This window comes from Numida meleagris, chromosome 3 (genome assembly GCF_002078875.1).
Source record: "Numida meleagris isolate 19003 breed g44 Domestic line chromosome 3, NumMel1.0, whole genome shotgun sequence".
Lineage (NCBI taxonomy): Eukaryota > Metazoa > Chordata > Aves > Galliformes > Numididae > Numida > Numida meleagris.
Genome location: NC_034411.1, coordinates 2026800 through 2054235, shown reverse-complemented (window position 1 = coordinate 2054235; position 27436 = coordinate 2026800). Strand labels below are relative to the sequence as shown.

Genomic DNA, 27436 nt, shown 5'->3' with positions numbered 1-27436 from the left:
CTAAATAGCAAAAGGAAAGACAAGACTGAGAATGAGTCTCCAAAACCAACAGTAATTCTTGAACAATCTAGGGATGTCTCCACTGGTAAAAGAAATGGCGTTGCCAAAGCAAAGGCAGTGTGTCCGTGGCATTCTCTAATACTACGCATGAATAAATGCATGAATAAATTCCTTGTATACCAAAAAAACTACAAAAAAGACTTTAACACCTTCCCTTGATCAAGCAAGGCTAAATCTGAAGCAAAACAATAAAAACTTCCCTTTTACAAAGTCAGGCTTCTCCCTACCTTCATGTTTCTACAAAGGCTTGTCCTTTGAGCAGATTATCCCATGGTTGAGTTCGGATGAGCCGCACTGAGCCTCAGCTCAGTTGCCCCTGAGCAGCTGCAGCAGAGGAAGATGAGCACATACCACAGAGCAGACAGACACACCAGCCAAGATACCTCCACCTTCACTCTCTTTCTCCTAGTTGTAAACTTGTTCCTTGGGTCCTCCCTGCTTACTAGTTTCCTCTCCTTGCCTTCCAGACCGGTTTCATGTATTTATAGTTTTAAAGTCACTCTCTGGACACATCTCTTATTTGTGCGTAATGACGTTGAAAAAAGGAACGCCCCTGGCAAAGAGAAATCCTTCAGCACAAAGAAGTCCTAGGATCTAGCTAAAAATTTTCAGCAAGTGATGAGATTTCTGTTCCATGGTAACCATTATTTTCCTCTAGAAACTGAGATGGAAAATAATCAGAAGGCAGTTCTTGCGACAAGAATGAAGCTTAAACAATACAGACTATCTACACTTTCCCAGCTAAACCAGTATCACTTTTGAATCTGGGTACAGAGATTAGTGGTGTCTTCATGATGTACTTCTCTAAACCAACAAGCAAACCCTTGCTGGAAAGAATCTGTTTCCTCACATATTCCTCTCAGTGTAAAACGCAGTAACAAATAACCCCAAGCTCAGCGTATCAGTTTTGTTCATGGGTTCACATATTTTAATTTCAAAACACAGGACCTAGGGTATCATCATCAAACATTTCACGTACTCCCAGCTTCATGGGTAACTCTGGCAGAACCAACACTATCAGAAATGCTTTTCTTTAAGGTCTGACATTAAACTATTAACATTTAACAATAGCAAAATGAGAATCTGATTTAATTTCATTTAAGTAGAGGCACTAGTGATTAAAATCACTTGAAGCAGTTCTCTTTTCCAAAATTGCTCAACGCAGCAGTTCAACACAGTCCGACTCCTTATAGCTGCATCAAGTGAACGTGTACCAGGTCAGCAGATCTCAGCCTCTGAAGTTCACTCCCTCCCCTGCCCTTTCAAAGGCCTCTCACAAGAATAAAAAGTAAACGTGTTTGCGATAAGAAGCCTGTGGATCACATTAGAGTGATTAGACTGCAATGTTCTGACCTTTAGCATTTATCACTGGGTTGGTCTCCACCCTGCCATGAGTGGGATTCCACAGTGCCCACTCAAGTGATTTCTTCCTTTCACCTTTCAATAGTGTGAAACAACCAATGCTCTGAGCTCAGCAGACTTTCCACTGGCATTTTTAGTCTTTCTTGTGTTCTGAATATCTCCATTTCCCCCAGCCTCTACTGCAAAAAGAAATCAAATCACCTTTCTGTTTTACCAGCCAGCGATCAGTAGCCTTAAGACAAATACACCAGTCAGTTCAAAACTAAGCAGCAGCTATGTATGTAGCCTCAGAAATGCTGGGACCCAGGGCAGTTCTGTCAGCATGAGCTCTGCAGGTTGTTTGACTCTATGACCAGATATGCAGAGTGAAGCTTTGTAATTTCGTGTACTTCGTTAGCTGACCTGCTAACTTAATAAAACAGGATCCGTAGAAAGCAGGTTTTCTCTAGTGCTACGGTTTTTTAAGTTACATGCTTTTACATGTAAATGGTGACAAACTAGGACAGCAGTGGTGCTCATCCGCCAGCCCTGAACGAGGTTGTGGATCCCACGACAGGAGTAAAGTATCACGGGGAACATGGGAACCAGTGCTGCCTCACTGGGGGCACAACACTGAGCTTATTCCAGCAGCTTATTCCAGAAAGCCTGTGAGTCAGGCACCTGCGATGTTCACCCCTGCCCTTCTGTTAATCTTCCCCCTTCCAACTAATATTCAAGCTCTCATAATTTGACTCCACAGCATTTGCTCTCGAGGATGCTGGTGGTTTCTCCCTTCTGGTGCTCACCAGCTCTGGTTGTTGGAGAAGGACAAAACAGACCTGATGGTGACTATCAGCAAACTTCTGTTAAAACTACACTTAAGAATATCTTCATGTTTGGATGAGTTACTAGGTTAGGTAGTTCAGATGAGGTCTCTGAACCTCAACACTGCTGAAACAGACAGCTGTTCAGCATAACTCAGGTTGCACCCCAACTGCCTCTTGATTCAGTCTGATTTGGGGGGGGGAGTGTGTTCTCTAGATTACATCTTGCACAAGGGATTATCAGAAGTTTAGTATTATTTTGTTCCCAGAAGCTCAAATGACTGATCCATGCTTCAGCACTGTGCCAGTCAGCAATTAGCTCGCAGGGACACACTGGCTTTATGGCTTATGTTAGTGAATTTTATTAGCCACTGTTGAGCCACAGAGCCCAAGCTGTAGTCAAATTTCAAACCTCTTAAAAATGAAATTAAGCCCCCAACAAATCTGTTTGACTGCTCGATACAGGAAAGGTACAGTGTCCCAGAAATTTCAAGATCTAGAATCATAGAATCGTTAAGAGAAGACCTCTAAGATCAAGTCTAACCGTCAATCACCACAACACTAAACCACGTACCTATGTGTCATCTATAAGTTTCTGAATGCCATCAGAGATGGTGACTGCACCACCTCCCTGCCACCAATGCCTCATCATTCACTTCTGAGAAGAAATGTTTCCTAAGGTCCAACTTGAACCTCCCCTGGTGCAACTTGAAGCCATTCCCTCTCATCTTATCACTCGTTACCTAGGAGAAAAGGCTGCCCTCCACCTCACTGCAATCTCCTTTCAGGTTGCAGAGAGCAATGAGGTCTCCCCTAAGCCCCTTCTTCTCCACATCGAACAACCCCAGCTCCCCCAGCCATTCCCCATCACACTTGTGCTCCAGACCCCTCACCAGCTTTGTTGCCCTTTCTCTAGACGTGCTCCAGGGCTTCAGTGTCTTTCTTGTCATGAGGGGCTCAACACTGAACACTTCAGGTGCAGCCTCACCAGTGCTGAGTACAGAGGGACAGTCACCTCCCTAGTCCTGCTCACAGCACTACTGCTGACACAAGCCAGGTGCAGGGGGTTGTTGTGACCAAAGTGCAAGACCTGGCACTTGATCTTGTTGAAGCTCATGCAGTTGGCCTCAGCCCACTGATCCAGCCTGTCCAGATCCCTCCATAGGGCCTTCCTGGCTGAGAGGACAACAGGCATGTAATCTGAAAACTTACTGAGCGTGCAATCAACTCTTTCGTCCAGGTCATCAATCAAAATATTAAGCAGGACTGTAAACAGATCTGCTGTAAGCAGTTCCTTGTGCTGCAGCAAAAACCATGGCTCTTAATTTGCATATTCTTATAAATGACTTCATACATTATAAAAACCTGCAATTTGAGAGAGGAAGTGCTCAGTCAAGACTGATTCCTCTTGGGCTATTTTTGCTCGGATGAGAAGAACACAACAGAGCAAAAAAAAAAGGAGAACAAGACAGCCGTGACTCCATCTTGTGATGACATGCTTAAAAACACAGAGGCTAAATTCCACGCTTGTATGAAGATGCACATAGCTTTCATCAATTTCAAAACGTATTTTGTTCACACCTAGAAGATAATGATCCAAACAAAAATAAAATGTTGTTATTTTTAATGAACGTCTAATTCTGCTCCCTCTGAAGTCCATTTGAGAGTAACCTCTGACTTGACCGTACGCTGGCTTACATCTTGAGAATATTAAAAACAAACAAAAACAAGGCACACAGGCACACTGACTAACGCCTGGAGCGTGGCTACACAGAGGATGGTCGTGCCATTCAGTGTTTTTCATTAACGTCCACGCCAAAGGAGAACGGACTGCATTAAACCAGACAAACCTAGATTTATTAACATGAAGAAACGCTGCTAAAGGTTTGTGGGGCAGAAAGGATTGGAGACCTGCCACCCCATCCCAGGCAAGCTTCACACATGTAGCCTTACTGAAATCAGCGGCACTACTCACGTCAAGCAGAACGGCTGCACAACGCAGCGCGTTTAGAATAGGTACAGCACAAAAGGCTCAGACACAGCACGTGGACGAAAGGAAGAAGTACTCTGCTTTTGGCAGCAGTTCAGCATCCTCTTCTGACTTCTAGCTGTGTAGTACCACGCCTTGTTATCTTTGTAAGAATCCACAAAAGAGCTGAAGCCCAACCTTCGATCTAGGCTTGTTTCAGTGATGGCCCTGCCTAATAAAAAAATAGCCTTAATCTGGCAAAAATTCATTTTCTGTAGTTATCCATGCAAACAGAAGTGAATGAAGCGATGCTTGTAAATGCAGCTATTTTACAAGGGGAAGGAAAACTTTCAAAATTATTGCTTCACAACTCAAACGCATTGAAATGAAAATAATAATATTAAGAAGATTTGAAAAGAAATGAAACTGTCTAAGGTAATTACGGGCCTTGGCACAAAATCCACAAAACCACAAGCAGCACAATGATAAAAGAAAACTAACACCACTCACCAAGATTCTGGCAACTGGATTTATAAAATAGTACCTAGAGGCACGGGCAAACCTGGGCAGAGCTGGCTGTCCAAGCAGCAACAGGCTACAATAACTCGCAGATCCTTTCTTTACAAATCTGCGTACATGATTCCCCAGCCTAAAAAAATAATTACCTTTAAAATGATTCTTTACTCTCTTACCTAATATCACAAAAAGAAACGGATACAGCCCCACTGCGGGCACACAAGCACCCCTGCACAAATCATGAACTCCCTCCAACCCAGCTCATGCAATATCAGAGCTAGGGCTGCCCCGCTCTCAGAAATCTTTGTTGCTGGAATCGAGACGCCTCACTGGGTTTCTGTTGAATAAGAGAAGAACTTGTTTTTGCTTCTGTAGCACAGCGCTGAAGATTTCAGGGTCCAATCCACAATTCCAAATTCTGGCACAAAATTAAAGATGCCAACAGCATCGGGCCTCCTATCTACTGATCTCCAGTGCTTCTCATTATTTTAAGAGTCTTCAACATCCAGAAAGATCAGTAAGATACCATTTACCCGGTGAAATTACTAGAGAATTAAAGGTTGTGATGTTCGCTCATGAGGTGATGCTGTAGAGAAAGTGAAAGTTTATTTTGAACGCCGAAGAGAAATGACGCCGTGCTTGGTTTTGACCTGAAATGTGATAACTGCTTGAACAGGAGGTTCTTCACATACAGCCCTCCATCCAGCTTCTAGACTAATGGTGCCAGAAACTTCTGCAGTGGGAGGAGATGGAAGCACTGCAGCACCTAAATGTAACTTACACGGAAACTTCCAGGGCAAATGACATGGTCTGACACATTCAGAGAGGGCTGTGCTGAGAACAGCAGCTCATCCTGCAAGGGACATCTTGTGACCTTCACTTCTCACAGTGGGGGCACAGGGGAGCATGAGCAACGCTAGATCTCAGCCAAGGTGAATGACCTCCTGCACACGAAAGTACTTCAGCACAGAGACTGCTTAGGAACAAACATCATTAATAACCACGATGAGCTGTAATTCTGCCTTTTTTTTTTTTCTTACACAGGCAGTGCTTTTTAACGTAGAGTTACGCAGGGAGCTCAGTTTCACTTCAGTGATGACACAGGTGGCCTCCTCATGTGTTCTGCTCCTCAAATGATCTGGGGGCACAAAGACACTCCATTACGCCGATACGTGCCCATCAGTTTAAGCCAGCCAACATCAAAGGTTTTGCTGCAGCAGGGTGGCTCTGCCCGGCCTCCATTTCCAGCACTAACCTTATGCTGGGACTCACTCTTAGGTGGTGAATCAGATCAAAGAACTAGCGAGACTCAAAACTAAACTGACAAAAGAGGAAAACGTTTGCGTTCAGTCAGCCAGCTCCCATGAATGCTAGACCTGGCACAAGGTGAAGGCAGACATAGCAAGAGGAAGGACTGCCTCTTTCACTGATTTGTGCTAGACTCAGCCAGCCAGAGGAACCGGGTGCGAGCGGCACTGGGAGGCACGCTTCGGATTGTACTTACTTTCCCCAGCCTGTGCTCACATTGCAGCTGCAGCTCTGGCTCACCTGGCTGCGTGGCAGCCACCTTCAGAAGGGCCACGGCAGGCAGGGAACGTCACGCACGAAGCTGCCTTGGTATTTGACATGCATCTCCCAAAGCTGAATTACATACAGCTAAGGAGAACCTTGCCAGCTCGTTTCATGCTACACTTGCCACATGAACCACAGCCATACTGGTACAAAAGAAAGAGAAGACCGTCCCGATGCACTATTTCACACTGGCTGGCAAAAGGTGAGTATTATCCTCTCTTCTCTGCACCTGGACTTCACCAACTGGATACACAGCACTGGGTGACAGGCCAAGCAGTTCAGCAACGTGTCTGGGGGCACAGCAGCATCTGCAACTTGCTAAAAGAGAGAAGCTGGGAACAATGGGACAGAAGGGCTGTGGCAGCACTATGTTTCTTCTGGTCAATGCATGCCTCTGTGATGCATGAGGAGGTAAGATTCAGCCAGCTCTGCAGGAGAAGTACTTTTGCAGGTAATTATAAAGAGAACGTGCACAAGAAGGACTACTCAATTTAAAAAATAAACAGAGAGGGTGCAAATGACTAAAATTCAGATGGTAACCAATAGTCAATAAACTCCCATACTACTGCAGTTACATTTTCCCCATTCATCCTTCAGGCTGATTTAGTGTAAGAAAGGGGCATTCTCCCTGTTTTATAGAGGAAGAAAGCACAGAGAAAACAAATGTCCTCTGGCTTGATTAAAAAAAAAAGTCAAAGGGAAAAACAGAAACGAAAACATTTGAGTTTCAAAAGTTTTGCCCAAGCTCTACTTCCTTGAATCTGGGTGGGTTTTTTTTTTGTTTTTTTCTTTGTTTAAGTCCACTCTAAGAGAGAATGAAATTGGAACAGATTGGTACGTTTTTAAGACATACCTTTTAGCAACTTCTGTTCACAATATAGAAAAAAATAAGTCAGCATTTTTTGTGTCTCTACTTAGTAATTTTCCTTAACGTTTTTAGACAATTTGAAAAGAGGCTGTCCTTTAGGCTAATATACAAACTTCAGCATAAACAGCAAGAAATACACGTACGAGGGTTAGAAGAGCTTTCCAAAGGAAGAGCTAAGGTGATGTGATGACTGGGACATCTAGCCCTCCTAAATGGATCTGCTCTGTGCTTCTTAAGAAGCTGGCCTCTCTCACTCACCAGCACTTTCAACTTGAGTATCTGGTTGGGGTGGGGACAGACTTACGCACTTGTTTTAATTTAAGGACGGCGCATTTCAATTTTCACACCTCAGACATTCCTTACACAAGACTCGGATGCTTTTCACTTTTTCAAACCACTCCAAACTCCCAAACCCCTTGCTGGGAGCTGCCGTCGGGCCCAGAAATTCACAGAGGCGATGGGTGGTGCAACAAGGCACGGCACGCAGCGGGGGGAACCGGAGAGAGGGATCCTGGGAACTCGGGCGACACGGGTGGGTGGCGTCGGAGCAGGGGGTCTCACAAGCACCGCAGGCAAGGGCCAGCAAGGGAAGCTGCGGGGAGCTGAGCGTGGGCAGGAAGCGAGTGCGACAGCGTGGGGACGAGCGCAGGCACGGCACGGAGGCAGAGGCGTGCAGGGGGTGTCATGGAGACTGTGACGAGTACGAAGTGAACGCAGGGTCAGCTGCTCGCAGGCGGAAAGGGGAAACAGCGAAAGGAAAGAGTGCGGAGGCAAGCGGAGCTGAAATAGTTCTGGGGTACACGGCAGAGCCTGAAAGTTAATTAAATGGTTATTAGCAAAAGCAATGACAAAGAAGCAGAAGTTTTTTTACACAAACATCAAGCTCTCTCGATCGATTGCCCCGAATTTGTGCTCAAGCTAAGCCAAGTCTAGGATTTTCATCCTGGAAATAGGCTAGTGCTCTGCAGTAATGCACCAAGTACAGTTGTCTCTTAAATTTAAAACACATATTTAGGTATTTTCCTCACTGATAATTAACTTAGGTTATTATTAAGTCGATTGTTGTCTCCACTTCGTGTCACACCCACCCACAAAAGCTCTTAACTCAAGACCGGCTCTTCTATTAATTTGTGTTGGCTGGACATCAGACAGGACATGGGAAGACAAGGATATAGCACAACTCAACCACTACTAAAAGAAAACACACACCCTAGAAAGCAGACATGGACCAGCTCCACTGGAGGAGTAACTGCTCCTTCGAAGCTGTGCCATTTGCAGCACCTTCATGCCAAGAAGCCCCCATCAGGCTGCCACTGCATACAGTTTTCCTGGTGTGTTCGGGGATAAGAGATGAGAGATTTCTGTAACAGCTTAGCTTTTTAGAGGTCAAAAATGTATGGGATGATGCTTTGCGAACAAGATGGATTGCAAACGAATCCAGTGATGTTTCTGTACCAACAATTCTCTCCCAAACAAGGCCAAGTCAAGAGTAGAAACCTGAGGGGACATCATGTGGCTGGCATCATAGTGAATGCACACAATTTGCACAGAAGATGCTGAAAGCATTAACAAGGGACAAACGCTGCCAGCTGAGAGTGGGGATTTCAGAGTCAAACAGCCTTGCAGATATGTTTCAGAATGACTCCGATGTCACCAGATCCAGCTAGGCACAAGGCACCATCTGCAAACAGCGAATCGCTACCATCCCATCCAGGAGTTTGGAGATTGACATCAGTTGCCTCACCAGCACAGGTGAGCGTGCCAGAGAAAGTGATCTTAAACATGCACCTTTACTGAGCAAGTTCCTACTGTTGCCTGTTATAACCATGTGCTGCATGGTGCGGAAGAGGAATGACACCACTTGAGAATTTGCATTAGGTTCACTCTCCCTTTGCCACCGCAGGCACCTGTGGCAACTTCGGCTTCCCTGGAAGACAAAGGCCTTTACACAAGCAAGTTTGGAACACAGCCTCACACTTTGCTATTACTTCTGCCTTTACAGTAAGTAAGGTGTTCAGCCTATACAGTAAGCAATATGTACACTGGTAAGCTGCAGACATTTGGGCTGTTAGGAAGGTCAATGCTGAACCTTTGTCCCAAATGGGTACTGAGGTCTGGGATTGTTTGACTGTTTCAGAAGAAGATGGGGAAGAAAACAAAACCAAAAACAAGCGGCCCACAAACACCCCAAAGACTAGTTTTCAACTCCAGAACTTGATGTTCATACAAGAAATGAGCAGCACTAGCTTGCAAGCTGCTTCAAGGATGCACCTAACTCCGTGACTCTTCCCTAAATGGAAGAGCTGGATACCATTCTGAAGATAAATAAATAAATGCACAAAATAGGATGGATACAATCACCTTGGAGAATGTAGTGATACTCATTTGACCTTAAAAAAAAAAAAAAGAAAGAAAAGCCTATACATACAAGTTTCAGTCTCACCAAGCAGCAAACATTAGGGTGACTGCTGCTAACAAAAACCTGTTTTGATCAACTAAGCGCACGTAAAACTATTTCTGTCACTAATCCTGTTTTACCTTGGTCCTGTGCCTCTCAGGGCTTGGCTCAGCATGGGACTGCCCTGCAGCTGCAAGAGGCTAACCCCATGGCAGCTCTGCCCCATGCTGACACGTTACCAAATGCACTGAGGCAGCTACACGGGCTGGAAAATGCCAGTGGCCCCTTAGCAGCACGCAGCCTGCAAGAGCAGGGGGCAGCCCTGGGCATCACCCACACCAGGAGCTCCCACTACCTGGACAGGGCTGCAGTCTCTTCTGGTGCTGGGCTACTGGCTGAAGGGAGCCCAGAATATGACCCGGTGCTGTCAGGCTGTAATTACCTCAAAAATGCAGAGTGGATTTGGAGCTACGTGCCAACCACAGCGACAATCTATTCTCTAATGATTTTACTTGCACTCAGCGCTGCTAAGAATAGAGCTCTACGCGATCACTAAAGTTTCTTTGGTGAAGTAGACCTACGTAAGAGGACTTTTATCATGTTCTTTTCATTTACAGCATCGAGATAAAAACGTAAATTCATTTCTTATTTATTGAATAAAAGAAAGCAAGCTAAGAGGGCCGAACAAGGAGTTCTTTATTGTGCTGTCTGAAATCAAGATGGAGTAGGCTGACCCAAAGTAAAGTAAAACAATGAACTTAGTTTACACTATGTGTTGAAGGACTAAAGTAATTTAAAAACAAGCTGCTGTGTGCGTGAATTACTAGAACTAGGGCAACTGTTTTGATGGACCAGACTGACTACAGGCAGCTTGACTACAGGCAGCTGTCCTGAAATAAAGACAATAATTTAAAACACTTCTCATTCTGTAGTTAAGATCAACATGCTTCCTTTTTTTTTTTTTTTGCCTTAAATTCAGGATTAAAACGAAGCATGTATTTTGAAGCCTGCTAGAAATCTAGCTCTCAGCTCTCTAACAAGGGTCTTGCATTAATTTAGCATGACTTCTGCGGGCATTAAGAAGCATCTGAAAAATCTCCAGGTTTTTGCCACACATAAGCATCAACAATAACACCTCCTTTTCAGAGGTACTATTTGTGCTTGAAATCAGAGAAGCACAGAAGAGTCTACACATTCCTTTTTTTTTTTCCTTAGTTCTGTAGTTATGGTAGGTTATTAATAAGAAAGTCACTGCTGAAGCAATACAGCTTTGAAGTAACTGTAAGAATTTAGAGCAAGTCTGAATGACTTTTATTTAAATATAGTCAAAAACTGTGGGCTTTTAGGTGTTAAAAATTCACCTTTCTTGATCTGTAGAAGTTCAATGTGTCAGTAAGTGATAATGGTGCTACGTTTGCAATAGGTTATTTACTTAGCAATTGCACTGCTGTGTGCATTGGCTTCAGTATGAGGAAGTCAAAGGGTCTGGGATGTGTTTTTTTCCTAACACATGTTTTAGTTTTGAAACTCCTTAATACAATCACTGACATAAAACACGTCATTTTTCTTGTAGCTACATGAAGTACAAAATACACATACCACCAGCTGAAGAATTTTGACAAGAACGTGGAGAAACTGAAAGGTGTAAATTAAATCATTTCATTCTCTAGCCTATTTTACATAGCACGATCCTTCCGTGCAGTGGATTCGGATGTCAAAGAACCCTTTCTCTACAGAATGACCAGTAGCAAAACCAGCAATAAATAGGAAATGCTTATACGTAATTCCTTCCCAGACAGCTACTGGAAGAAAAAGAAGAAAAAAAAAGCAAAAAAAGCAACTGGAATATTGACATAGCATTTACTGTACAGCACTGCTTTTCGAGGATGGTGACTCCACCTTACCATATCAACCAAGAACAACAAGCTTGCCAGTCAGATGGTGAAACAGTTGTGAAGAGGTAGTAAGTAGTTCATGGGTATTTATGCTTCTCATTTAAGTTGGGACTGTATGCTGAAACTGCTGGTCACACTCTAGTTGGCCCTACAACTTGCTGTGTGTTCAGCAACGAATCTGTGCATTGAACTTAGCAATGAGAGGGTATGGAGGCTCTATGGAGGCTGTGAGACTAATTAGTTCAGCAAGTTGATCTGAGGAAAACTTTTTTTTTTTTTTTTTGCAGGCTGGTTTTCCACTGGAGCAACTTGCTGAGTTTGTTCACCATGGCAACACAAGGCCTGATGCAAGGGAAGTGGTAGGAGTGTGTGACCAGGGATGGAGGGAAGGGCAGGATGACTCTTACTGAGAGCAGCCCACAGCTAGGTCAGATCAGCTCTCATGTAGAACTACAGCCCGTGGGTAGATCCTTACAGGTGTGGTTCTGCAGAAACACAACTTGGCTCTGCCTTGACTGAGATTAGTACTGCTGTGGACATCCTGATTGCCTCTATCAGTCCCACGCTGCAAAATTAAGTGAGGAGCAGCTTCATGGAGTTTACCTGTGGGCTCAGCTCCCTGAAGAAGCTGGCTGAGAGGTCACATGAACATTGGTGTTACGACAAGAGAAGGGATGGGGCTGTAGCAAGTCAGATTTATGTCTGTTTGTTGTGGATTTGCAGTAATTCAGTCTTTCCTTTCCCCATAGTTGCCAAAATTACGGAATGTGATTTCTGAAATACTTGTAGACGTTTCCAGGAAAAGTTTTTGTTGCTGTCCCATGGCTTCTTAAATTTGCGTGATGGCCTTGCCCAGGCTATCTGGCCAAAAAGACGCAGCCAACTTACACTGCTACTGTGGGGGGAGGAGAAAAACAGCAACTTTCTGAATAGATCCATCATGTGACCCCAGTGAGGAAAGACTACCAGAGGCACAGGAGGGGAAAACTGTTTCTCTGAAAAACTAAAATGAAAAACTGAAAATATAGCTCCACCACAAAAGCAAAGGCAAGACAAAAAGCAAAACCAGCCAACCAGCAACGATCTTGCAAAGGGAACTTTTGTTTCAAACAATCAGATGAGTTCTACTCACCATTAAAGGGGTTGATCTTCTTTGAGATTCGTAAAGAAATTGATTCTTTCAGGTCTTTCTTCTTCACACATTGAATTCCCAAATTCTGAAAACTGAAGTACACATGATAGGATTTCAGCAAGTGATTTAATAGTGTAGAATACTAAAAAAAAAATCATTTGCTGAACAATACTGTGATAACATATTAAGAAATGAAAAAAATGTTTCTTTTGAGAAAGGTGTTAACAGGTCTGAAAGTAGGGATACCATTTTTCTAAGAAAAGAGCAGAAACAGAATTGAAAAACTACTAAAATGCAATTCTGAAGAGGAATATATACTTTTGTATTAAAAATAGTTAAGTCTGCAGTAAACCCAGAGTGATTAAAAAGTTAAAACATAGTCACTCTCGGGTAATTGAAAATGAGAAATATTTAAAGCAAACCTTACAGTTTGCATTAGCTAAGAATTTGTGCTCCTGCTTTTATCAGGGAATTTAGATCTTGAACACTATTTTTAACATTTTTGGTGCAAATAAAAGCACTTTTTGAAATCTCATGTAGCTATGGAAAAGTTCTGAAGAGCTGTAGCTCTTCCTTATTTGCATAAGAGTATAGGTCACCCCAATGCAGAAGGCGGGGGGAGTCCCAGGCAAGCTGACTGTTTCCCACATGGAAAAACCATGACATCATCAAAGCTGAGTGGATGTAAAACAGGAAGTTAAAAAATAAAAATATTTTTTTTAAGAAAAAAATCATGTTTCACAACGTTACAATAAGCTCAGAAGATAAACCCTAGCAGTAGGCTCTGCCTGTCCTTCTCTGGAACCAGCAACATCCCTTCCTTTGAAACACCACAGAAGTTCTTTACTTTGGTTATGCCTGAAGATCTCCTTGATCTACCTCCCTGCCACAGCTCTCAAGAACAGTCCTACATTTCCCTGCTCTGAACAAAACTAGCCAAGTTTAATTCCCCTAAAGCACCTTGCTTGTGCCTTGTGCCCAATACGCTCTGTTCAGAGATTCCCAAATTCCCTGCAATCAGACTCCACTTCCAGAACTTTCACTGACTGGAAGAATGCATAAGCTTCTCTTTGAACTTGACACGGTGACCCAAAAATGAAAATGAAACACACCAGCATGTCATAGCTCAGTAAATCACTTGGGTTTCATATACGACTACCGACACCGGAGATCTGTACTTCACAATCCTTTTTCTAGATACTACTCTTTCAGGGCTTGACCACAGCACACAGCTCAGTTCTTCTTCTTTCCTGAATATGCATTTTATCCTGCTAATTCAGTTTGAAGCACACTTCAAGCCCACAAACAGGCCTGGCCCCGAGTTACAGCCCCAAACTGCCATCTGAAAGGCCCAGACTCTGCAGCAATTCACCTTAAGTCACAGACATCAGCTGAGCACGCATATGGAACTGGCCTCACGGAAGCTGTATCCAGCTATGCAAGGACCGAGAGCCTTTACACCGTCTCCTTCAACCACTGCGAATGAAACCTCGTGGGCAGAGAAACTAGACTTTTAAGTGCCCCATAATTCTCAGATTATAAGTGTTTTCTAAAAGGTGAGCCACAACAGTGGAAGCGCCAATTTAAGCACTGTCAAGCAGAGGACCAGGTCAGAGAAGAAACAATCGAGAACCTCAGGAAGCCTGCACATCAACACTAGCTGACAGGAAGCAAGCACGATAACAAGAAGAGAGGGAGAACTAGGAAGAGAGGAAAAAAAACCGAAACACATTAAAAAAACTGAACATTGAATTTATGATATCATCCACGTAGAGAGCATGTGAACTAGGAAGTAAAAATCTTAGTGTACAGGCAGTCACATGAGCTCCAACACTGATACTCTGGTCTGATGTTTGGGGCAGAGGGAGCTCTGATCAAGTGCAGGCAGCAGCACAAAGATCATCCGTCAACAAGCAATACAGAAGATTTTGTTCAACTAGAACTACGCAGGGAACTTTAAGTAAGTAGAATACAGCACAAAACCTGGGTTTAATAATTCCAGTTACACAAAATAATTGGGATTTTTTTTTCTCTGTTTGAGATGCTCAGCAAATCAAGAGCCAGAACCACTACCAAGAGAGGACATCTCCTGCTCACTTGTATTGTATGAGGCTGTTCTCCAACACAGACTTGAAGAGAATGTGAAGACTGAGTCACCGGCCACAAAAACGAAAATGCCTTGAAACATCCAGATCCAATTACGGATCACACTGTTCTTTCATCTTAAAGCAACCAATGATTTGTTAAAAAAAGTGTACCAAATACTGGAAACAATTCAGAAAGAATATTTAGAGCTTCTTCCCAGCTTGAAATTCAAGATCCTGATGAACTGAAGCTCACCGCCTTGTATTATCAGTAAAGGGAAAGCAGCCTGGATACTGGTTTGTAAGAAATAAATAGGCTAATAATCTAAAGATATTCATAAAAATTAATGGATTCCATGACTTCAAACAGTCGTGAATGCCTTAAATGAAATAGAAACACAGCGTTATGTCAAAGAAAATGATTTGATACATGCATATTACAGACATGAAATAAATAAGTATTTGCAAAGCATCTCAGTGCTTTTGGCATTACAGCCTATAGCTAATAGATTCAGGATCTCTAAGGGCTTAAACTTGGGCAACAAAGTGCCAAGAGAAGCAACAGTCATCAGGGTCTTCCTGTGCCCAGCAGATGTAATACGTAACCAGAGAAGGTGTTAAGCAATTAGGCTTTATTGCTTCAGATCAGAAGCCACTGAGATGAGAACAGGAAGTAGGATGGGCTAGAACAGCAGGCACTGGTTGAATTTGGGTAAGGAAACTTGATCTGAGAAGACAAAGGGGAAGCTAGTGAATGGATGGTCAGAGGAAGGCGCAAGGACTCTTAGTGGTTTACAATATCTATGATGGCCATGTAGACAAGGTGAAGATGAGCTCTTTGCAGGGAGGCCAATGAGGATGATGTTACAATAATCGAAGCGGGAGGTAAGTGCCGGAAGAGACAGCTCTACCTTTCTATTATGGGGGAAAAAGATAAATAGAAAAACTGCATTCACTAATTGTTTTCTACCATTTATCCATTTAGGAGAAAGTTGAGGACAAAGCTGGAAACAAACAAAAAAAGTATTTTTTTTTTTTTTTTAATCTGTAACAGGAAATGTTAGATGTCACCTGAATATGTTTACTATACATTCATGATCACTTGAGCCTGAGCTGTGTGTTGTAGAAGTATCTCCACTATTAAAACTGTTTATTCCACCATCAGGCAATTACCATCATGAAACAGACTGTGTCTTCACTTCTCTCCTTTAGTAGTATTCTGACTAAACCGATGTAAATACAAAGTAATTTTGCTAGTATCAATAGAATCACACCAGACTGAAAGTCCCACGTAAAAGCTACTTATACACTGAAATATTTATCTTATTTTCTTCCCAGCTCAGTTATGTTTACCACAAAGAATTAGCCTACTTCCAAATCTTCTACAACACAAACCGTGAACTACAAACAGCTTGTTAATTTCAAACTCCTCTCTACAGTCATAATCAGTCTATATTCATTGCAATTTACTCCGCTTTTACTTTGTTATGTAAGACTTGGTAGACTTGAGGGAAACATCCTACATACAACTGTAGTCTAGATATTCCTAATATCTCTCTGAACAGCATTGAGAAACATATTTTACACAAAGCCTGAATTCTTCTTTGCTACTTCCATAAGTAGGTCCTTTCCCAGCATACTTGTTCTACACAGCAAGGCTGAGCAGAATCTGCGTTTTCACTCAAAATAAAAACACACCACCAAAAAAACCCACAACTTAAACAGAAGCAGCAGTGACAATTGCTAAGACATTTCTAAACATGTGACAATCATCATCATCATCTAAACAACGTGATATTCAGCGCAAACTTTCTCCTCCAGTTTCCAGAAAGTCTAAATACAATTCCTGTGGAAGATGTGAATTTCCTGAATCTAGGGAAGCATTAATTTGAGTGTTGTCATTAACAATTCTATTAGTCATTATTTTTGTACACTGAATGTAGGAGAGATTGTCAAGCTCAAGAAGTGCTGCTGAAGTGCCGAAGAAGCAAACAAGTAGGATAAAGGAAATGGAGACTGACATACAGAGAATGAACAAAGAAAAGAAAAAGGGAGACAGGAAAAGAACAGAACAAAAAAGGAGTGTGTGAAACACTGAAAAACAAAATAGTTCAAAGAGAACTTTGAACTTATCTCCGAGATGGATTAGTATGCAGCCTTTGCTGAAGCTTACTAACTGCCCTCTCCATCACAACTCAGAGTTTTACGACATAAAATTAGCATATCACTTGCACAATTCATCAGATTCCCCAGCAACACCACTACTCACGACAGGACTCGCCGTTCGGGCCCAAACTCTGCTTCATAGTAGCCATCTCTGCAGTCTTTTCCAACTAGATCATGAGGGTGTGGCTTGTAGGGTTCATTCTTCGTTACCAGCGTAGTTCTTATTTTGACTTTTCCAAAATAGTTCAGAATCTACAAAAATAAGAGAGATTTTCTAGACTTCAGATATGAGGACTAGCGAAGTTCCAGCATGTGACAGAAAATATATTTAATCCTGAAATACTCTATGGAAGAAACACCACCGCTAAGGAACTCTAATATTGCTCCATAAAAGAAAAGCCAAGACTGTTCAGACCATTCATTCTATTCCACTTCTGTCCATTTTGTCCTGAAAAAACAGCCATTTGGCAAATATTTGAAAAGAAAAACTATTTTCTTTTTTAAAGTATATCTTACCTATTTCAACACTGTGAAAAAAGCTAAAGGTAATATGTAGGCTATAGGAACTTACACTTGAGAGTAAAACAGCTTGTAATGGTGTAAGATCAAAAGAGGGCATATTTCACATTTGGCGTTACAATGCGAGATGCAAAATTCTACCCGGGCAACTGTACACAAATGTTTATTTAAGGACAGGTCTAGCTCCAAAGATCTTAGGAAAAAGCTGCTAGAGCCTCAGGGGTATTTCCTGTGAATGGAACACGAAGTAGTCAGTGAGGATCTTATAAAATACAGCATGACATAAGCCTCTGCAAAGTCTTCCTCCTTAATTCACAGATGAATACTCAAGTCTTATATTCAAGAAGAGGGGCACTGCATTCTCAAGCCCTACAAGGGCCTTCAAAGAAGTCAGCACACATCTCTCAGGTGCGTAAGTCTGCCTTCATACTGACAGCTACCAGTGAAGTCAGCAAGGTTTGTGTGGGCGAGTCTAAAAAACAGTTTGGCCTAAATTGTTTGAAGTATAACGACTTGAAAGCAAATGCAAGACTTGCACCAGCACAGGTCATGGCAGAGGCGTGGTCTCCGCCTCCACTTCCTCCATCCTGTAACTGTTTTTCTTCCCTCAGCCCTTTCTTACCTCTTCTGAGATACTCCATGGATCCATCACATGCTTTTCAGTCAGCCCCTCAACCTCTGACTTGACCTGTGCTCTTCTAGCTTCCATCATCTGTCAGTCTCCAACCTGGCTCTCAGTATTCATACATACCATTTACCCTTCAGTAAAACTTCCGTTGCTCTTTCAGCTTCTTCAAGCATTACATAATTTCTCCCTCATTACATATCTGATCCCTTGAACTTGAAGCCTGATGTAGCCACTTCAGTCCTCCAGTTCCTCCTTCATGTTTTTCAACTCACCCAAAACATGAAATTTAATATCACCCTTGCCTCTCTGTTCTCATCCTCACTGATGTTGTCATCTCTGGAGGGGACTCCCCTAGCAGCTAAATCAACACCAAAGCCTCGTCCAGGCTTCAGGGAGGCAGGAATTCACCCAGAAATCACCTACTATCAGTATCTATCAGCTCTGTTATCAATAGTCATCTTTAAAAAAAGATGAAACTATGCCAGGATTGCATGGTCACGTATTGAGTCTCACCTTCCCTCTAGGTTCTGGTTGACCTTCATGTGCAGCACAGTCAAGGACGAGAGGAATCAAGGGCTCATACTGCCCAGCCAACTTCTGTCAAAGTATTTACTTCTGCCAGCATACATACAGATCTCACCAGATTGTTTTTTCAGCACTTTACCAACTGAACAAGGAACTATTTTCTGCATTCCTGATTGAACTCTGGCACTGTAACACATACAAAGGGGTCCTTCTTGTTTGCTTCTGCCTTAGGAATTCAGGCTTCAGGGGAAGAGCAGCTTTCACAGCAGCACACTTGCTTTATCTAGTAGAGGCTCTCGCTGCTGTTTAACATACGCCTGCTAATACCATCTTTCTCAACTCTCCCTCTTCTCAAGGAATTTGTACGTCTCATTTTTTCAGATTTCATATCCTCTGTACCTGTCCTTTTATCTCTGTGATTCCAGAGACTCCATCTTTGGCTCCGCTTTATTTTTTAAATATTGCACTGTAACAGTGTATATCAAGATGGCAGGTACTCATTACCTTCCATTCACATGCGAGTTTCTCTTGTAATCCCATCTCTGAAAGATTTTCTCCAGACTGAAGGAGACCAAGGATATATTACCAACCTAAACATCAAGTAGGAAACCAGAAATTCTTCTACTTTACCCAACCTGTCTAGCATCTCTGACATTCCTCTGTTCCACATATGAAAGGAAACAACAGCCATAATCTGTACTGTTCATGTATTTGACCCTGCTTTGATCAAAGATCTGAATCCCTTCATTCTGGATTTCCCAACCTAACCATAATGCAGTCATCCAGCCAGTCTTCATTGCAGGTGCTCGGACCACTTAATTCCCCTTTCTCAGGTCCTTTTAAAACTCTATATCCCCTTCTGATTTCATATACTTCACAGCAGTTCCTTTTGCAGAGCCTAATCACCAAATCACTGGCTGCAAGTCACTTTCTTACTTTGCTCATTTGTACAAAGTGCCTCTTCTCATGTTCTACCCCGAGCCTAGACTGGCCTTTTCAAATTTTGTAAGCAGACAACTTCCTTCAAAGCTCTCCCAAAATTCATATTACAATCAAAATAGTAAAAACAAGCCCAAATCACATAACTAAGAAACCAGAACAAATGTAGATGCAGAAAAAGTAAATAACTAATGATTCCTAGACAAATTCACCGAGTTCCCATTCTACAGGCACTCTGCTACATATCACTACGCCTTCTCCTTCTCTGGTAAATGGGAACAAAATCTTAAATGACTAGGAGCAAAGAACTCTCTCACTGTGTTGCAACTACATTTGCATGCCAAGGAAAGAATAACAGAACATGTAATGAAAACCATTTTATTTACTGCAGCAAGGCCAACGCATAGCTACAGCACAATGTAAATACAGGCACCGGTAACTCATGGATAAAAGTAGTATTACCTGTATAGATGGGAACGTCTTGTTGTTGTCAGTACTGTGTTCTCCTGGAATGCTGCCTGCTGATCTTCCTTCACATTTGTATCTGAAACGCATGCCCCTTTGCCTGGGTTGTTCGAATATTTCAATGTAGGGCTCTGAGATACCTTAAAACAAAACAAAACCTTTTTAATGTAGAGCTTAAAAAGAAGCAGAAGGCAGGCTATATGGTTCGGTGCTATGTGAAAATTATAAGGTCTAGACTCTTTGATTGATATTATTCATCTTTCACTTGATTTTGCCTTCTCAAATGATAAGCTCTTTTTTTTTTTTTAAACATGCATGCACATGATGGGGGTAAGTGGTGTTAACAGACATGAAATGAAATCTCCAGGTATCAATGCCATATTAGTAATTAGCAAGGACTCCCTCCCCTCCATCTCACCTAGAATTTTAGATTCTTCTAGCTTTTAGAGAGCGTGTGTCTGATGAAATAATATTTTATACAACATTATTTCAAGGGAATGTTTAATATTCTTAATTATAATACAGTTGTCATCTCAAAGTCCAGGTACCATCAGTATCATGTTTGTTTGAATACCCTCTGAAAGTGAAGACGTTTCCTCAGAATTGACTGATTTAGTTCCTATTATATTGAAGCAGAAACTATGCAAATCAGGAAAGAAAAAAAAAGTTCTATTGGTTTGAATACCATCACTGAGGGCTCAGAAAATACCTGATGGGTAGTGTTGAATTCTACAGCTTGAGCTGCTCACATCCCACAGGGCCAGCTACCAGTTGCAGTATCTCTCCAGACCACTTACCAAAAACTACCCGGCCTGGTGATGCTTTCAGGAAACTTGAGTTACAAGCAAGAATGACAGACAACAAAACTCTTCAGTGAAAGGGTTTGAAAGACATTACCTTAGCAAGAGTATCACTACTTTTATAGCAGCGTGATTGCCAGACAGTTACAAGCTATTTAATGTATCTCACTGAGAACATCAAACAGGATAGTCAATCAAATAGTGACAACAGTGAGATGGCATGTGAAAAACAAACAGCAGAGGATAAGTAAATATTGTAGCGGTTGAATCATCATGGTTCTGGCATGATCAGAAGAACACAGCTTATGGAAACATCTACTGAACTCTGTCATCTTTGTATAATAGCATCCTACTCAGGCAAGGCTTGTGAACATCAGAAACACAACAGGCAACGTGAAAACAGTGCTCAGACTTCAACATAAAAAGCAAAATAGTTATTAAACATATTGGAAGCATTAAAATGGTAAAAGATTCCCTACTTCCTTTTGCCCAAGGTCTGGTCAGCCTAAGGTACTAAGTACATGAATTTGGCAAAGAGGTGGATTACAGTCTTAGTTCCATAATAAAACCTTCCCTTTTGTTGCACCTACAATAACTTAAGTATATCTGCCAATACAAAGCTTGAACTTTATGACTGAAATTTGCTGATTTGTAAAAGGCTTACGGCGCTGCAGCGGCTCATACCCCAAATTAGAGAAATATTACAAAGTAATTAAGAAAAGTAGAGAATGGAAGGAGAACTACATTTCTGAGGTGTTGCTTGGTCTTATTTGAACCCACATCTCAGCTGTAACACACTGACAGGCAGCTGTGCAGGGTGAAAGCTGCTCTGATGCTAGAATTGTCTCCAACAACATGTGCCTCTTCGAAAGAGGCACAAAGCATTTCAACTCCAGGCTGTACTTGGTGCCAAGTGTTACAGAACAACAGTTTAAGACTCTGTATGTTCTTTCCTAACAACTTATCAAAACGCAGTATCTCAGTTGATCACCTACCACTGATTTTAAACCTGAAAATCTTTTTTAAATTTTAAATCTTTCTTGTCTGAAAACAAACAAGGAGCTGTCACATCGAACATGGATAGACACTGCTCAAGGTCCAGTTTCATACAGGTACGGTCACATCCTTAAACACTTTCCAGATCTTTCCAAGCCTTTCCTTTAGGTAAGCTTTGTTCCTTCTCTCTGTCTGGAAAATAAGCAACACCAGCAAAAGCCAGCATGATGGACAATAGTAACAAAAAAGCCAAGACCTGATGTAAAGCTGGTTTCAGAAGGAGTTCAGAAGTTTGATTTCCCAGAGCCAAGCTCACTCCCCAGTGGATGGCTTTTTAACTTCCACACTCACATTTACTTCTGTTATCCTTTTCAGGACAATCCAGTGGACAAGGCAACAGAGAACTTCTGCCAGCAGTGAGGAGCAATGGCGGTGTACCAGTCAGCCTCCCACTTCCATCACGTAATTGAGGAGAGAGAAGAATCTCACTTCTCCATTCCTACGTAACACTGTACCACAAACACAGACGCATATCCATCTACTAAATTAAAAATCTATTTTAGACGTTATAATGACAAAATGGTAGCAAAGTACCTACTAATCATCTTACTTTGGAGGTACACATGCTTACATAGCTGCTAACCAGACACACTGTACACCCACGTGTATAATGTGTTTGCCAAAACTAGGTAGAGCCTTTCTGTTAGAAATGACTACAGAACAGAGTCGCTTCAAGTCTTTAATCCTCTCTGCCTGAACCATCAGTTTCCCATCATGCTCTACTAATGCTTGCTTAAGAGGACTTTCTTCTTCCCCATTAAGAGCACTTTATTTTAAAATTCTGTGCTCAACAGTTGTGATGGGACTGTGGTTGAAACAAGTGTCACTGAAAGCAAACCCACTGCTTAACAGCAGGTGTGTTTGTGGGAAAGCAAATCTCAGTGACATGGTGGCCTCCAGAGATTAAACAGTAAAATTCATTTCAATCTTGGTTCTCACTCTCTCTATTTAAGCATCACGTTATCATCTCTATCACAGTTGTCACTGTCATGTTTTGTGCACAGAGGAAACGCATAAAAGCATCAGTGTGAGCCAAAGGTATTATCAGCACTCTGCAGTGAAGTGGAGGTCTGTTTGGCGTTCCCTATTTCTGTAAATGAGCAATGTGCTTGTGAAGTGGTGTGGTTTAACTATTTCACAATCTATACTTGCACACAGAGGGCTGTCAGTTCTCACAGGGAACTAGCTCCTTTCCAGATATTTGTCAAACCAGTATGAGCCATGTCTAAGGCTCTCCTCCTTCACTAATTTTGAAAGAAATGCACTGCTATTACCTACTTGTTTGTTCCCCCCACGCTCTGAATACTACAATAAGCAATTTTAAAGGGAATACAAGAGACCAACTCTCTCAACTACATAGAGAGATGAAGTAAGGCCAGTAATAGCACCAAGGATACAGCCAGCTCACGCTCGCATTTAAGAACAGAAGGTTGTTTAACTGTTAGAGTATATACAAAAAGGAACAAAACACTTCTGTCAGACCTCTCCATGATGAGACACCTGGGGCAGTTTGAGGCTAAACATGGTCGTGCCACCAGGGAGGAACGTGGCTGTAACATACTGCCAACAGAAGGACAATGGGATCGTGGTCCAGCACGTCCTGCGTTACTCCTCGGCTCAAATGAATGATGCTTCTGGAGGACTACGTGATTTACAATTTTCCTGCACAAGCAGGAGTACCTGGTGAACATACCCTCCAGCAATCACCAAGCTTGAAAGCAAAGCAGCTGTGGGTCTTTGTGGAAGATGTGAAAGTATCACCCGAAACTCTCATGATCTCAGGTGACAGCAGTGAAACACAGAAGCAAGAAGTGTTGCCCTTCAGCTTTGATGTCACACCTCCTTACAGATTACTGGTGACCTTCTGTCCTCCACAGCAACAGCCATTTCTGAGCAGCAACAGCATACTGCCTACACGCTCCCAACCTACTTGCACTCAACCTCTTGGAGCAGCTGAGGCAAAAGACACAGTGGTGGAATATTTGCTCCAGAACATTCTGCTTCAATCTAATGTGACCCAAAGCGCACTCGTGATTTGATTTTAGAGCAGTAATCTACTTTGGAAGCTACGAGCCACACAGATTCTAACAGGGCAACAAAACCGCTCACAAACTTCCTCTTTACTATCGTATGACCTTACCGAACAGCAACCAAAAGAAAAAAAAACAATGACAAAAGCTAGCTAGTACCAGGAAGTTGTGAACTTCCCCTGCTGAGAAAAATCCTTATCTGGTTCCTAATTACACTGAAAATATATTCAAGATGAGAAAAAAGCACTAGCTCCTGCTTCAGTTCAGCCTTGTCAAATAGAAAACCCGCTGTAGAACAAGCCGGTAGAACAAGCGCACTCTTGAAAAGAGTGAAAGTTTACACTTTGCTACAGGTAGCAGAGCACACAGCCCTAGTTGCTGAGGCTAGAGAGACTCCTTCCCCAGAACACCAATTAATGCTGCCCAGCCTGACGCTGGCTTCTTTTAAATCCCTGAAAGAGATAGCTGCGGAATGCCTTCTGAAAGGATGACAAATGAGTTTGTAACTTAGTCTAAAGAAAAAACATAATTATGCTTTTAAATGTAATTACCCAACATAAGATCCCTTATCTATGTTACTTTGCGTTTATGACATCTGTTCCTCGCATACCCGATCCTCAGCAGCAAGCGCCCATGGGACAGGCACTGCGCGGCCTCTGCCCACAGACGGCTCTGCCCCAGATACACCCCCCCAGCACTTATTTAACGCCTAAACATCTTTAATAACATAGCTTTAAGACTTCTAAGCTCCATTCTCAGACGCGACGGCCTTAGGAGATGTTGCTGCCACCGATCTGAACATCCCCGTGATGTTTCTTCGCTAGCCCCGGCCGTAAGCCTCCTAAACGAGCCGCCCCGCACGGCGTTCCCCTCAAGGCAGGGCGGCGCGGTGAGACACGGAGCAACTTTCCAGGCAGCCCCTCTCCCGCCCGCAGACGGGATTCAGTCGGAGGGGACGCGGCGGAAGAGGAGCCGCCAACCGCTGCTCACGGCGAAGAGCGGGAGGCGGCCGGCCCCGGCGCTTACCCCGCACCCCGCAGAAGCGCGGCGGGCCAGGCGGGAGGAAGGGCGCTGGCTGCCGCCCGCCGCCGCGCCCCGAGCCGCGCGGCACAGCCAGAGGCGCGGCCCGCTCCCCGCCGCCACCCCGCGCTTCGCCCGCCCCGCTCCGCCGCTTACCCGCCATGCTGACAGCTCCGCGCCGCCGCTCGGGCCCTGCCGCCGCGGACTGCCCTCCGGGCCCGCGCCTCACACGAACGGATTCAACCCAGGCTCGCCGCCCTACTCGGAGGGGAATTTCCCGATCTCGCGCGGCCCGCCCCCCGCCCGCCCCCGCAGCGCCTGGGCCTGCGCGGGACAGCGGCACAGCCCGGGCGCGGTGGAACTCGGCTGCGAGCCGAGGGCTGGAACGGCGGTTACGAACAGCCGCACTTTTCCTTTCCTTTCCTTTCCTTCCTTCGGTCCAGCCTGCTCTGCTCGATTTCAGACTGTGAACTGCAGGCTTTCAGGAAGAACAAACCTAGGTGCTTCCCTAAACACAGCTTACAGCTCTGGCTGCCACAGCTTCTCCAGCCCATGACGCTGCTGAATAGGCCCAGACAGAGGCACCTGGGGAACTTTGTGTCTCAGAATGGTAGCTCTCTTCATGAGGACAGTGTTATCATAGGATAGACAGCGTATGCTGATGTGGAAGGCAATATTCCAGGCAACAGAACCACCATCTGTTACAAATAAAATATCAGTACCCAGTTCTTTCGATGTGTAAGTCTTCGGGCCTCCAGGAACAGGCTACCCAGAGGTAATCCTTAGGACTAATTTAGAAACTGAGGCAATAGCTAACACACGTCACTGTCTGTGATGTAAGCTGTTGCTTTATGGTTTGTTGTTTTTTTTTTAAGAGAAAGTTAAGTGAGGTGTACTTCTTGTAGCATCCAAAAGACTTCAATTCTATCCATACTTCTTCTCTAAAGTAAAAACAAGCTTTAATAAAATGAGAGTAAAGCCAACAATAGAAGTGCATCACTGTGTCAGATCTGTTTGCGGCTACCAATGGAATACAAGCGAGATTTGGCTCAGGAAATCCCCAGACAAAGTGATTGGAGAAGGGACAGCGCGGGTGGAAATTTCTTGCCCATTTCCCTCTGTACAGTAGTAGACACAAGCAGATGCATAGCGAAGAGCATATTTCTGGGACAAAACAAATCCAGCATAGCTCTTTTGTCATATGTTCATGTTCCTAAACTAGGGGAAAGTGGTACAGCAAGAGAGAAGCGTTCTAAGGCAAGAGACCAATGCCGAACCAAGTGAATGAGAAGCCCTATTCAAAATCTTGAAAGTATGTGATGCTCTATTCCTGTGACTACCCTGTACGCAGTTTTACTCTGCCCCAAGCTGAAGCATTATGGCATGAGATCATCCCCATGAGAGTGATGCAAACTTGAGGACTGCAGGATAGTACTAGTAATCAGAGAAACCCAGTCAGCAACTGACACAAAGTTTAAGAACATGTCATAACTTTGGGCATGTGCAGATCTTTGCAAATAGGACGGAATTCCCCTCCTGTAACATTGCATAACAAAAGCCAGGTGCATCACTTATTTTTGTCAGCTGGCTATTGTGTAGCCAGAGGCAAGATACCAGAATTCTTAGACCAGTTTGATCCAGTGCTTCACTTCCTGTCTTCCAGTTAAAGTGGTTTAAGATCCCATTTTTCTCCACTTACCCAAAGACAAGTCCTCGCTCCTGCTTTTCCGCTTTTCATCAGCTGCCACGCTGGCCCTGTTAACACCTAGATCGCCGTAAGAAATTCTGTAAGGAAGTCAGCTTCCTAATCTGGCAGAGAATCATAGAATCATAGAACATCTCAAGGCTCATCGGATTCCACCCCCCCCTGCCACAGGCAAGGCTGCCAGCCACTAGATCAAGTACTAGATCAGATTGCTCAGGGCCCCAACCAGCCTGGCCTTGAGCACCTCCAGGTATGGGGCATTCACAAGCTCTCTGGGCAGCCTGTGCTATCACCTCACCACTCTCAGTAAAAAACTTCCCCCGTGACATCTAACCTAGATCTCCCTTCCTTTAGTTCAAAACCATTTCCCCTTGTCCTGTCACTATCTACCTGTGTAAGTAGCTGATTACCCCTCATGTTTATAAACTCCCTTTAAATACTGGAATGCCCCAGAATGTCATGGGCAGCAACAGAAAAGGACAGAGTGGGAAAAAACCCTCAAACTATTCCTACAGCAAAAGAAAACAGAGTAATTGACAGGATACTTGTCAACCCTGGGGTGATGGCCCTTCAGTGGTGCGTAGCACAGGCATTGCTCAATCAAGTCTGCTGAAGCCTGCTCTGCTACGGAAGCAGCAAAGGCAAACTTAAGTCTTTATTTTCTCTTCCCAGCTATCTGACATATCAAAGATTAGCCACCAGCCTGATTAAGCAGGCAAGCAGAGATTAAGGTACTTTTAAAACAAGGCTCTCCTAGTAAGGTACTACGAATAAAAACCATAAACTTTAAAAATAAATATCTTGACCACTTATGGAACAAAGTTAGAAGTCCTGCTTTCTTGACCACTGCATTTCATGTCTCACACACTCCCCTGAATAGAAATTTCCAATCTCCTATGCCATTTGGAAAGTTTTCATTCTTCT

The 27436-nt window shown here is 43.3% G+C and overlaps 1 protein-coding gene and 2 long non-coding RNA genes across 4 annotated transcripts in view; 2 read left to right on the top strand and 1 right to left on the bottom strand.

Moving 5' to 3' along the window:
* REL (REL proto-oncogene, NF-kB subunit) overlaps positions 1-25286 on the bottom strand; it is a 32479-nt gene extending 7193 nt beyond the window's left edge. Inside the window, exons 1-4 of the mRNA XM_021392899.1 lie at positions 24964-25286; positions 19899-20041; positions 16929-17077; positions 12576-12667 (exon numbers count right to left, since the gene is read on the bottom strand). Coding sequence (XP_021248574.1) covers positions 12576-12667; positions 16929-17077; positions 19899-20041; positions 24964-24970 — 391 coding nt within the window. The 5' untranslated portion in view covers positions 24971-25286. The remainder of the gene's footprint in view (positions 1-12575; positions 12668-16928; positions 17078-19898; positions 20042-24963) is intronic.
* On the top strand, positions 10-12567 carry LOC110396984. 2 transcript variants are annotated; one of them, XR_002437441.1, is made up of 3 exons: positions 10-6693; positions 8628-8902; positions 9054-12567. It is a non-coding gene; the product is annotated as an uncharacterized LOC110396984 (long non-coding RNA). The 2 variants fall into 2 exon arrangements; XR_002437440.1 differs by having other exon boundaries at positions 8628-9151; positions 11122-12567.
* Positions 12675-15131, top strand: LOC110396985. Its single transcript, XR_002437442.1, has 2 exons — positions 12675-14535; positions 14617-15131. It is a non-coding gene; the product is annotated as an uncharacterized LOC110396985 (long non-coding RNA).